Genomic DNA, 11,997 nt, shown 5'->3' with positions numbered 1-11,997 from the left:
GACTCAAACTGAACTTTTTATATTTAAACAAAGAAAATCGATAATGGTTAATATAAATTTTAAAAATGATGTGAAGGCGCGCAATCCGGGACTTCTCTTCTCATCGTCACTCGTTATGCGAAACGTTGCTCGTTAATTCATTCATTTTGCTCGTTAAGCAAAATGCTCGTTCTGCGAGGTGCTCGTTAAGCGAGGTTCCACTATATTCTTATGTGAACTTTTTGAGAACCTCTGGATAACGAATGTGTATTTGGTTGCATAAACCAAATCGTTATATAATTCTATAAAATGGATATTAAAGTATAGGCTATTGTATTGAGTAATAGTATTTTTGAGATGATGATATGTAGTATGATATAATAAGGGTATGAAATGATATTCTTATAAGAATTATTAATAGGCACGTGTTGAGCGGTTGGTAATACTGTCGAGTTCGTAGGGGTCGCTAGTCGTCCTGTGACAGCTTCGAGTTATTTATATTTATTGTATTTTAAAAACTGTCAAAAGAAATTATAAACAATTGGTCGATTGAAGTGACGTTAAATGAGTTTGAACTGTTAACTAAAAGTTATTTCACGTAGGGCGCGGATAAATGTGTGCAATCAAAGACATAAAATGTTGCCTATTATGAATCACAGTATTTTTGATCATCACCAAATCAAAGCAGAGCCCCTTGCCTTTTATCAATCAGTGATCCCACCAACTTTAGATGTTATGGCCAATGACTACAGACCTGGCACTGATCATGTAATTATACCTTGGTTCTTTGATGATGAGATGTTCACTAATTTATGATTCCAGCTAAATTTAGACTTGCACCGGGAAGATGCATCTACAATTGCTAGATGCGATATTAAGGATGAGACAATGAGTGAGAGCAACATGAGCACAGGGGAGGGCACCAGCAATTCCAAGATGCAGAGCTGTAAGATTTGCGGCAAAGTTTTATCATCATCATCAAGTTACTATGTTCATATGAAATTGCATTCAGGGAACAAACCATTTCAATGCTCCCTGTGCGAGGCTGCCTTTTGCCGTAAGCCCTACCTGGAGGTTCACATGAGAGTGCACACTGGAGAGAGGCCATTTCAATGCGATCAATGCCAAAAGAGATTCACACAGAAATCTAGCCTGAACACCCACAAACGTGTGCATACTGGAGAGAGACCCTATGCATGCGAGGTGTGCGACAAGAGATTTGCAGTCAAGAGCTACGTTATAGCTCATAGATGGTCGCACGTCTCTGACAGACCAATCTCCTGTGACCAGTGTCAAATGACGTTCACTTCAAAGACTCAGTACGCCCTCCATTTGCGATCACACAATTCAGATAGACACTTTGAATGCACCGTCTGTGGTCGCGCCTTCGCTAAAGACTCCTACCTAATCCGGCATCACTACAGAGCTCACTCGCAAGATCCCTTCCACGGTTCCTTGAATCATCAAAGAAACTTGGCGGCTAGTGCGTCTTTTAAGTCGCATTTACTCAATAAATGAGTTGAAATGAAAAAAGTTAAAACGAAAAAGAGAAGGAAAAATTTGGCATTTAATGGTACTGTAAATAAGTAGCTCTAAATGTGAGGTAAAAAAAAAGAAAAACAAAACAAACTTAACATACAGAAAGGCACAATTACAATTTTTTTTTTTTAGTTTTTTTCCCTAATATATATTATATTAAGTAAAAGGAATCAAGTTGTAAGTTGTAAATAATATAAGTAGGCTTTATCATGTGTAACAGTTTAGATGCAATATTTATTTTGTAAATAATTCTTTCTTTCATTGCAATATACATTATATTTATTTATTATTAAATAGAGTGATTGTGGCTGAAAGTAAAATAGGAATATTTTCATACCATCCACACAATAATTGCATTTGATATGTTATAATATCAAATAAGATTTTTTTTTCAATAGTTATATATACATATATAATATAATAAGAATAATATTAATATTAAAGCAAGATCAAATAACACTAATAGCAACATATAGTTTTGATGTAATTACTAATACAATTAGGATTAAAATGTACAAACAAATATATTATACAATCGAAACTTTGTGCTTTACAATAAATCTTAAGAGGAAACAACAACAAACAAAAATATATATATAATAATAATATATAAATATATGTGTGAAGTGTCGCATGTGAAACGGTTTATATCTCCTTTCGCCAAAGCATTGAACTTGAAGAGAGAAAAAATGAGATTAATGTTACTATGGCATCTATTAATAATAATCATCATTAATGAACGGACGAGAAGCCGTTCTAAAAGTAATAATCCTTGTTGTGTTCTTCGAATGCGTCTCGAATAGTTTGTATCTCATCGAAATGTTTCCGCTTTTCGATTTTTCGCGTTATCAACGAAGAAAAAGATAAAAGTCGCGAGCAACAATTTCAACACGACTGTTGATGCGACCGCTGTTTGCGTCCGTTCGGTCAACATAAATAAAATCGCGTACACTGAGAGTGTGTGTGTTATTTTTCTGTTTCAATTCTCCTCTTCTTTTTTTCTCTCTTATTATGTTCATTTCGCTGCTTTAAAGAAGTCCGCGAGAGTTTCGCGTTACGAGAAATCGGTAAAATCAATCGAGCCGCGCCAACGAAAAGACGTGCACTCTCCGAGATCGGTCGTTCAAAGTTTACATACATACTACAACAACATTACTACACATACACTTCTCGAGGATCGTTCAATTCGCGTCATTGCAAATACTACTTTTAAATTTTTGTTTTGTTTGAAACAATGTCGTTTTTAAAGAGCATGTGGAAAGTGGGCTCCAAGCACAAAAGTAAGTATCCATAAATTATCCATTTACACCTGCAAATTTAATCTGTTGCTTCTGCATGATGTAACTTAGCGCCGTCCGTTCCTAGGCAATAAACAAACCGAAAATTCTGTTCCTAAGCCAAATTCAATTTTGTCTCTGGCCTTATGCCCCCGGTGCGCGTCCTTATCAATGCAAATTGTGTAAAAGTTATCGCCCGAAGGAACAATTTTCAACTTAATTAATTAATTTCTCTTTCGATCAATCCGGCCTCTAAATATAGAGCTTAAAGTTGATAAACGCGCATTAGAAAATTTTCCAATCCAGGTTTCTAACTGACGCTATTTCACTTCATCGATGCGGGCATTTCAAATACAAGTACGAACTTGGAACGATTCAACGCAGCACTTGTTTATTTGGAGAAAAATCATATTTTCGAATTGGTATTTCCTTATAAATACCAGAATGTTGGATAATAGGAAACGTTTACTTAAAATTGCATTGAAAATAAAAGCATTATGCAAAATACACGCTTTGTCATTCATTGTTCGTCTGAGTGCGCATTCCGATAGATTTCGGTGGTAATATTATTGACGCTGGTTCGTTTAAGTGAAAGTTGCGGAAATGATAACAATATCCAAGCGGATTTAATCGATTTGACCATATATGCAAATCCGTTAATGAGTATCAATTGGTATGATTCTGCAATGAACGCTCGCCGAACGCAATCCAATTCATAATTACGGATTATAAAGCATTCCTTTTTCTCTGTTAATTTTTCCAGTAATGGTTTTTCTATCATTCAACGCAATTATTATGCGCCAGAGTTATACTTTTCGCGGAGAAATTGCTTAATGATACGGCGCGGAACGCGAAGCAGGACGGACGTCTGAGGTAAGCCCGACGTGCACTTGCATCATACGAAAAGGACAAAGAAGAAAACCCATCATGCAATATCGAATGAAGCTGCGGTCATTCTCGACTTATCAAGAAGAAACAGTACCTGGCCGAGGTAATTTTCGGCTCAACGCGGCTGCTCAGCTGTACGTACTGCTGCAATTACCCCATAAACCAGATCTCCTCCAGACGAACTGGATTCGCCTAAAACGCATTCGCAATTACGTTTGAACGCATTCTACACGCGCGCGCGCTAATTTTCTTCAATAATAAAAGAAAAGAAAACTGGTACAATCATCAATACTCACAGCTTTAACTTCGAATAACATATTTAAAACACAATTTCTATTAATAATTTTAAATTACTTTCAATCGACGATGTAGTTCTTATTGCATCACAAATAAGAGAATATTTATGATGTAACTTACCTATCAAGTTTCAAACTCTTCATTGAAAGATTATCTTTTGATCACACACTTATTTGTACAGAAATTTCGATTTAAATTGGCATAGACTTATCACTTTAACAAATTATAGTAAATAATTATAAAATTTATTTTAAATTAATCATTTATGAAACTAGATTTAATTAATATGTAAATTTAACATACATTCAAATTAGATCAATTTAGCAAAGTAATTATTTAAATATTATTTTTTAAATTATCATAGAATTGTTAATTTGACACATTATATTCAATTTATTTCAATTACAAAGTTGAACATTATTGTTAATTGTAATTAGATTCAATTCAATAATATGTAAATTTATTAAACTAATTATTTACACATTTATTAAAATCACATAAATTGTTTCTGTCCATATATATAATATAATAATTTTAAGTGATTGTACAGTAAAACCTGTTTTTGTGCAGTAGATAGGTAGACCGCAGAAAAAAAAACGCACAAAAAAATATTAGAATTTTTTATAAATTCTTACATATATCAAATAACTTTAAATAATACATTAGAACTACAGAAACTATTTTTATGCGATGGATTTTATGCTTAGAATCGCAAAGATTTACGAAATACATGAGAAAAAACAAAACTTGCATCCAAACAAAATAAATAATTAAATTATGCATGGAAACATTTTAAAATATTTAATTTCTCATTGTACATATGGAGAAATTTTCAAAAATTCACATACATAATTCACTGCTACTCGTGATAATTCAAAACGGGCATCTTCTTGTGATGAATTGGTTCAAACTCGATTAACAGAATCGTTTGAGCTGGCTGTACATAGAAAACATTACAATGGTGTCGTTGCAATTGGTTGGATTTCATATACCGCATAAAAAAAGATCGCACAAAAACAGGATCTACTGTATTAATGAATAATAAAAAAAAAAATTATAAGTAATCAGACATACATGTTATCACTCGAGTTGTAAGCTATAAATAGACTTATTTCAAGTTTGCTTTATTAAGATATGTTATATAAAATATATATTATAGATTTCTCATCAAACGTAACTTTCTTAATATGATTACGAACTTTTTTTTTTTGGAAATCTAAATTGTCAATAAGTATTCAGTATATGCGATAAATTAACTCCCATGGTAACCACGTCGTATCAGCCAATGATAAACGCAAATTGCCTTCTGCGAATTCTTCAAATACTCTCTTAATTATGCAATTATAAATAATGGTTACTATAAATAAACAATATCAGCTTTTAATGCTAAAATAATCTCATTATAATTTCGAAAATATAAAAGATTATTGTAAATCAATATTTAATCATTGATTATTTTAAACAACGTATGATTGTACAAGATGAAAATTGTTTTGACCTAAATACTTTTTAAGTACAAAAGTTATTTTGTTAAGATAATTTTCTTACATCGTTTATTAAAAACATATCTACATTTATTATTGACTGTACTCAATTCTTAAAGTTCTTATTCTTTGTTTAATTTAGTGAAATATCTAATAAAAATGATTTAATCCAAGTATCTTTTTTGTTAATAACTGTTATACTAGTTTTTTTCTTTAAAATTTTGGTAATTGTTTAAACATTGTGTATTACAATTGAAAGTTTCAATTGCCTTTTTGACGTGTTGCAATTCTTCGTCAAGGCTTTTAATAGTGAAAGAATGAACAGGAGTTTCAGTTGCAATATCTTCTTCCTATTCAGCTTTCTCTTGCATTTCTAAGGGGTCTTCATTCGTGATTTATTCCACGTTGACTTCAAGTAGATCATTTACATCTGTTGCAGTTACATCCAACTTCACTAACTTTTATAGTCAATAAATGTAATAGATAAACAAAAATCTTAATAAATCTATTTTATTATATAATAGTGAATGAATGTTGATTTAATTGTCAGAAAGTAGATTATCTAATAACGTAAAATAACTATTATCTGCGTATATAATTATTATTACACTATTAAATGTTCTTAGCGTCGAATGAATTTGCATGCGTAATGTTCGGAGAAAGAAGAAAGAAACGGAATGATTTAATTTGTTAGTGAGATTGCGGCGATGCAGGTGCATTGTGTGACGCAACTCTTTGGCCGTGAAAAGACAATTATCGTCAATTGTTTATAATGTTTCATTACAGTATATCTTTTTTTGTTGTTGTTGTATTATATTCATCGGCTCATTGTTCGAAACCGGTGTCTGGTCTCCGCGAAGAAATTACGAGCTAGAGCATCTCTCCTTCTTATTACACTTAAGTATAGAGCAACAAAAAAAAAGAGAAGAAAAGGTTGCCAACTGGAGAACCGGGCCTAAGTGTACCATCGATTCGTCCTTCTCGGTACTCTGCGACCGAGAATGTCCGCAAATCCTCAAGTTCGGAGCCTAAAAAGGTCATCATAAATCATTTTTTCCATTCATAAGAATACATATATATATTGTTCACATTTAGCACCTGACACCTGACGTGGAAATAGGAAAATAGGTATCATTTTCTCAGTATTCCCAGTTAACCGGAAACTTGCATTTTAGCACCCCCCGAACGACCGAAGAGAGCGTAAAATCAATATCTCTTTTTTTTAGAACCTCGTCTGGGTTGTTTTTTTTTTGAGAGCGTTCAATTAATCCAACTGGTTTTAACTTCAATCTTAGTTTTATTTTGTATGAAGACTTACCTTCATTTATGCAGGATATTGTGATCTTTTATATATTCAATTATTGACGCAATTAGTGTTAATTAATTAGCTAAAACATGAAAAAATATTTAATCTTACGCAACAAAGAATATATCAAATTAAGCGCAATAGATGACCCCTTACTACTTAATCAAATATAAATACGTAATATATAAAAAGTTGCACCGTTTTCGAGATATTTACAAAAAACTTAGCATTTTCGAAAATAATTGGGGGAAAATGATGTAAATACGTAGAATTTCGTAATATTAATTATATTTGTATCAAAAATCTAGCATTTAGTTATTTATTTGTTCCTTGTTCGTTTATGAAAACCAAGGTTTTCTCACATGATTGATATTTGCGGTTTCAGTTTTTAAAAAATGTAATTATCATTACTTCTCCTTGGAATTTCATTTCTACTAGAACATAGATTGTATTGATACAATTAAGTTTCTTTAGATAATTGCGAAAATAAATTAAGTAAACTTTCATAATCCAATCACTTTTCTCTTCTCGTAGCTTTTAATACACCCTTTAAAGATTTAAACAACGTAGATCGATCTAATTTAGTAATTATATATTATTTCCATTTTAGATAATCTAATTTTTGGAAGATTATTTGCTGTGATGATACAAATTGTCTACAAACTATATTTGAAGTAGAAAGAAGTTTATGCTAATATCAAAAATTTTGTTTAATGCAGTTATAATATTACACAAATTACGTATGTTGTAAAGTGAGGTTTTTCATTCTATTGCGTTATTTCTTAATTCGTAGATTTCTCAAAATTATGTGTGTTTTTGTTTGCAAATAACAAAAAGTCATGCATGGCAGGTCGAAATTAATAAACTGTTGCCTAGCCGGATATTTCGAGTGCCTTGCGAAAGTGTTGTTAATAAAGCTGATAAATTAATTAACCGAGAACATAAAACGCGATTATCTGCAAGTTCGAAACGATTCCGAGACGAATTGAAAATTCTAAAAATAAATGTAAACAGAACAATTGCTGAGCCGTGCACGAAATTGAATTCTAATCCTAGATTTGTGTGTTTTCCTCGTCCACTGTTTATTTGCTCGATTTTGTTTTTCCCTGCGAAAAGTACGATTTATTATTTTTATGCAGTTGACGCAAATAACTTGCATATGCAAATTGAATATTGACATGGATCGATGCAAAGATACGAAACACAAAATATGGTCTTTAATTAATTGCACGGACATAAAAGATACGTATGAACACAAGAATATAAACAAGTAATTAAATAAACAACGCCGCTCGTGTTGTTGCATCGGATCGTTCACATTTGGCTTTGCGATTGATTGCGCGTAAAAACCGAAAATAGAAGAGCTTCGAACAAAATTAAATATATGTGTGTGTGTGTTTGTATGGAAGCGAAATGTGCACGAGTTAGATGAAGAGATTTCGGAAACGGCCTCGTGTCATAATATTTATATGCAGCAACTGGCGCCAACGAGAAATCTTGCAGAAAGAAAGAAACAACAACAACAACAACTTTATTTCGATACGCGTTTTGCTAATTTCCTTCTATTTATTTTGTATTTTATTTTAGAAAGAAAACATGCGGCGTCTGCGATTCCATTTGCTGTTTTTTTTTGGCTTCGATTGCGCCTAAAATTAAAGTATCAATTAATTATTAATTATGCAAATAATTTCATTTGACTCGATGCGATATGGATGGCGCGTTTTCCGAAGGGTTATCGCCTAGACGGATACATGTTATTGTTGCTCGGGTCACGGTTAATATCGTTCAATAGTACGTCTTTAATATCCATGTACTTGCGTTTCGAGATTGCACAGAGCACACAAAAAAATATTAATAATAATAACAACATAACTTCTAAGTAAAATCAATTTTCGACGTTATCTATTTGGTTGCAATCACAACATTCCCGAATGAAATAACGAAATTACAATTGCGCATTGGATCTCCGTCTAATACGCAGATGATCAAAGTTTAATCCATGTTTCCTCATTTGTAACGCATCTTTTTATTTTTACAGAATTATCCGAGGAGCTGGCTTTGCAAAATTGTAGAGAAGAGGACGTCGAGGTTGACAATGATGTTGTCACATTCAAACTCAAATATTTAGGTAAATATCCTAAATGTTTTCTGTAATTTGTTAATACTCTGTTTCTATAGGAAATACTGTCGTGGAGAAGGTGATCGGGGAGAAAATTGGACCGGAGGCTGTTAAGAGTATATTGAAAGTCGCCAAAGCTTCGAGGAAAAAGTTGACGCCTGTCAATTTGAATATCTCCTTGAAGGGGATAGCAGTCACCGATCTCCAAGGAAATGACATGTTCAAAGTCTCCATTTATAGGTAAAGCAAATTGATAGCTTTTTATCATCAAGGTGATTTCACTTTTCAAAGATTTCATAATTACTTTTTCTCCTTTAAAGTACTTTACTTATGATCAATAACTCCTTATTGAGGCATCTCAACTCCTAAAAATAACTTAAGCCTGATTCTCAATAGTTTACACTTGATAAATAGCACGTACAGTGGAACCTTGCGTAACGAGCATCTCGCATAACGAGCAAAGTGAATTGTAAGAAAAATAACTCGCTTAACGAGCGACGTTTTGCATAACGATTGACGATGAGAAGAGAAGACCCTACATCATTTTTAAAACTTGTGTACACATATTATGTGTATTTTTGAATATGTTTCAGTATACTAGTAAAAATCCGGAAATTTTGTAACGGATTAAACTCGTTAAGCAAAGTTCCACTGTAGTTACAAAATAAGCTTTATAAAGCACACTAAATATATTAAGTCAATACTTGATACTTGACATGTACTTTTTTTAACTGCAAGTACTAGTTTGATGAATAATCACTGAAATTAATGAAGAAAGGTGAGACCAACGTAAAATATATAAATTGAACAAATATATAAAAAAAAATAAAATTAAATTACTTCAACAAACATTGAGTAACTCGACCAAACGATTATTAGAAACGATCTGCTTTCATTGGTTTCATTTTCCACGTTCTACTAAATTGTTTACACGTAATACAATTTCCAATATTTTTACTTCAGAATCTAACTTTTCGATTTCCTGTTTTACATAACTTCTTTTTTTTCAATAAAATCTCTTTTTACGAAAGAATGATTGTTACGAATAAATTCATATTTATGCCTTGAATTAAAGATATTTTCTAGATTTATTGCGTTATTGCAAAGATACAGTTAATTTTTATCGAATTATACGTAATTTTATCAAGCAATCTTAATTCAACTATATGATTGATCGAAACGCTCTGCATTCATTCAATTGAACTCTTGCAGTAAATTTTCCTCAGTCTATTAAATATTTTAAACGGTTTACTCATACATCCACTCAATCAATGTTTTTAAACTCCTTGAAATGAAACCGCGAAGTTTCTTTTATTTTACACACGTTACTTTTTTCTATTTGTTTGCACTTCTAATAATCGCTTTACTCTCATCAGACACGAACATACTATTTTTTCGGTGTTTTACATTTATTTGTTTTTCCATTAATCGCACTAATAGTGTATTTTTCCAATAATGAGTAAGAATATTTGTTTCAATTTAATATATTTGATTGATTTTATTTGCAGAATTTCAAATTGTTCTACGGACGCGTCCCATCGTCAAGTATTCTCCTTCATCTCGACAGACAACAACGAAACGACGGAATGCCACGCATTTTTGTGCTCGAAACGCAAAATCGCTGAAACTGTAACGTTGTCCGTTGCACACGCCTTCAGCACGGCTTACGCTGCCTGGCGGATATTGCCATCGACAAGGGAATTTGCGCAAATCGCCGATCAAGAGGAAACGGCCAAGGAAAATAATGATAACACGTTGCAGCATTTAATTGATCTCGATGAATCTTCTCTAGCTAATCAACAACAGCAAAACCCATGGGTAAGAATCCCTTACTAACCATAATACATCATTAATAATATTACTTGTATTTTACTTTAGGTCTCGTTCGAAGATGACTTCAGCGCTTCTCCGAGCCACCACAGTTTCAACAAGGACGTGGACTTGATCGTCGTTTGAAGCTTTCTGCATTTACTCCTTAATCACCTTTACTCTTAATGTTCGTTTTTAGTTAATAATTTAAAGTTTACATATGTCTCTCGCATTATAACGTACGTAAAATTTAATTGACGAGCCAATCGAAACGTATTTATATTTAGAAGACAAGAGAAATTATTTTTATATCAAATAATATTAATATAATCTACAAAACAATATTGGTTTATTTAATCCCTATAAACACCCTTGAACATGATACGTATACAATATATAGAAAAGAGGATTCGATAAGAATTTACATGTAAATGCAATTAAAAAATTGTACTTTTACGTTAAAGCTATTTGTATATGAAAGTTGTTTTACGATATAGCAAAGACATTGCTTTTAATAATTAAGAATTTGAAAAAACAATTTACTTGTATTGATGTTCATTGTCAATACTACAAGTATGGCAACTAGTTTTTCTGATGCAAATATTGCTAGACTAGACATAATCGTATATTTAACAAAAAAAAATGTACGAGGCATAATTGTTCGGTCTTTGAGGTATCTGCCACACCCTCCTGGCAAACTCGTTTGACTTGCAGCACCAACTTTAAGCAGCTTGGGAAAAATACCCCTGGAGGATATTGATCACCGCATTCGCAGTCCGAGGGAGTATCATTCAATATTGATTTTTGAGACGCGTTTGCTGAAATCATTCATTCCGAATCATAATTCTCCAAAAAAAAAAAACAAGCAGCTGCTGCATTTTCAACAACACGTTAATCCAAAACGCAGACAAAACAAATTAATATGACTATCAATACTGAATGATATACAAGCTATAAAATTTGTAATAAGAACGCTATTTAGAAAACAACAATATAAATTTATTAAGAGTTTTATTTCCAAAGTGACTATCGACCGGTATTGAATATCTTAAGTTTGTTTATTTTAAATTATTGATAGTTCTGATGCATTTTTTCTTTAGTAATAATTTTTATTAAGTAATAGTAAATTTTGCAAACTTTCAATTATAGTTAAAGTTTATTTGAGTAGATTTAGCAATGTTGTTGTTTTAAGTAATGTTGTGATTTAAAAGACATTTTGTATTTGTACAATTCCAAACATTTCTAATAATGTGAAAGGTGTCCTAATGCATATATTACCAAGAAAACATATAAAATATT

General features: G+C 32.0%; 2 protein-coding genes across 3 annotated transcripts; both read left to right on the top strand.

Annotated features, from left to right (window-relative positions):
* Positions 1–437: 437 nt before the first annotated feature.
* LOC108567463 (oocyte zinc finger protein XlCOF15-like) lies at positions 438–1,649 on the top strand. 2 transcript variants are annotated; one of them, XM_017927954.1, is made up of 3 exons: positions 438–747; positions 802–925; positions 992–1,649. In XM_017927954.1, the coding sequence occupies exons 1-3, from the start codon at positions 616–618 to the stop codon at positions 1,495–1,497; spliced, it is 762 nt and encodes a 253-aa protein (XP_017783443.1). In that variant the 5' UTR covers positions 438–615; the 3' UTR covers positions 1,498–1,649. The 2 variants fall into 2 exon arrangements, with proteins under 2 accessions (XP_017783443.1, XP_017783442.1); XM_017927953.1 differs by having other exon boundaries at positions 802–1,649.
* A 733-nt stretch (positions 1,650–2,382) lies between these two features.
* LOC108567464 (low density lipoprotein receptor adapter protein 1-like) lies at positions 2,383–10,989 on the top strand. Its single transcript, XM_017927956.1, has 5 exons — positions 2,383–2,798; positions 8,809–8,898; positions 8,949–9,129; positions 10,398–10,707; positions 10,768–10,989. The coding sequence occupies exons 1-5, from the start codon at positions 2,753–2,755 to the stop codon at positions 10,843–10,845; spliced, it is 705 nt and encodes a 234-aa protein (XP_017783445.1). The 5' UTR covers positions 2,383–2,752; the 3' UTR covers positions 10,846–10,989.
* The last annotated feature ends 1,008 nt before the right edge of the window (positions 10,990–11,997 follow it).

This window comes from Nicrophorus vespilloides, unplaced genomic scaffold (genome assembly GCF_001412225.1).
Source record: "Nicrophorus vespilloides isolate i.1.1-1 unplaced genomic scaffold, Nicve_v1.0, whole genome shotgun sequence".
NCBI lineage: Eukaryota > Metazoa > Arthropoda > Insecta > Coleoptera > Silphidae > Nicrophorus > Nicrophorus vespilloides.
This window is presented reverse-complemented; position numbering and strand designations above follow the sequence as displayed.

Bases quoted from the DNA above. Each gene is read 5' to 3' on its own strand.
- LOC108567463 (XM_017927953.1), top strand. From the start codon at position 616: ATGTTGCCTATTATGAATCACAGTATTTTTGATCATCACCAAATCAAA. The intron at 748-801 runs GTAATTATACCT...TTATGATTCCAG, and splicing joins ACAGACCTGGCACTGATCAT to CTAAATTTAGACTTGCACCG.
- LOC108567464 (XM_017927956.1), top strand. From the start codon at position 2,753: ATGTCGTTTTTAAAGAGCATGTGGAAAGTGGGCTCCAAGCACAAAA. The intron at 8,899-8,948 runs GTAAATATCCTA...CTGTTTCTATAG, and splicing joins ATTCAAACTCAAATATTTAG to GAAATACTGTCGTGGAGAAG. The intron at 10,708-10,767 runs GTAAGAATCCCT...ATTTTACTTTAG, and splicing joins AACAACAGCAAAACCCATGG to GTCTCGTTCGAAGATGACTT.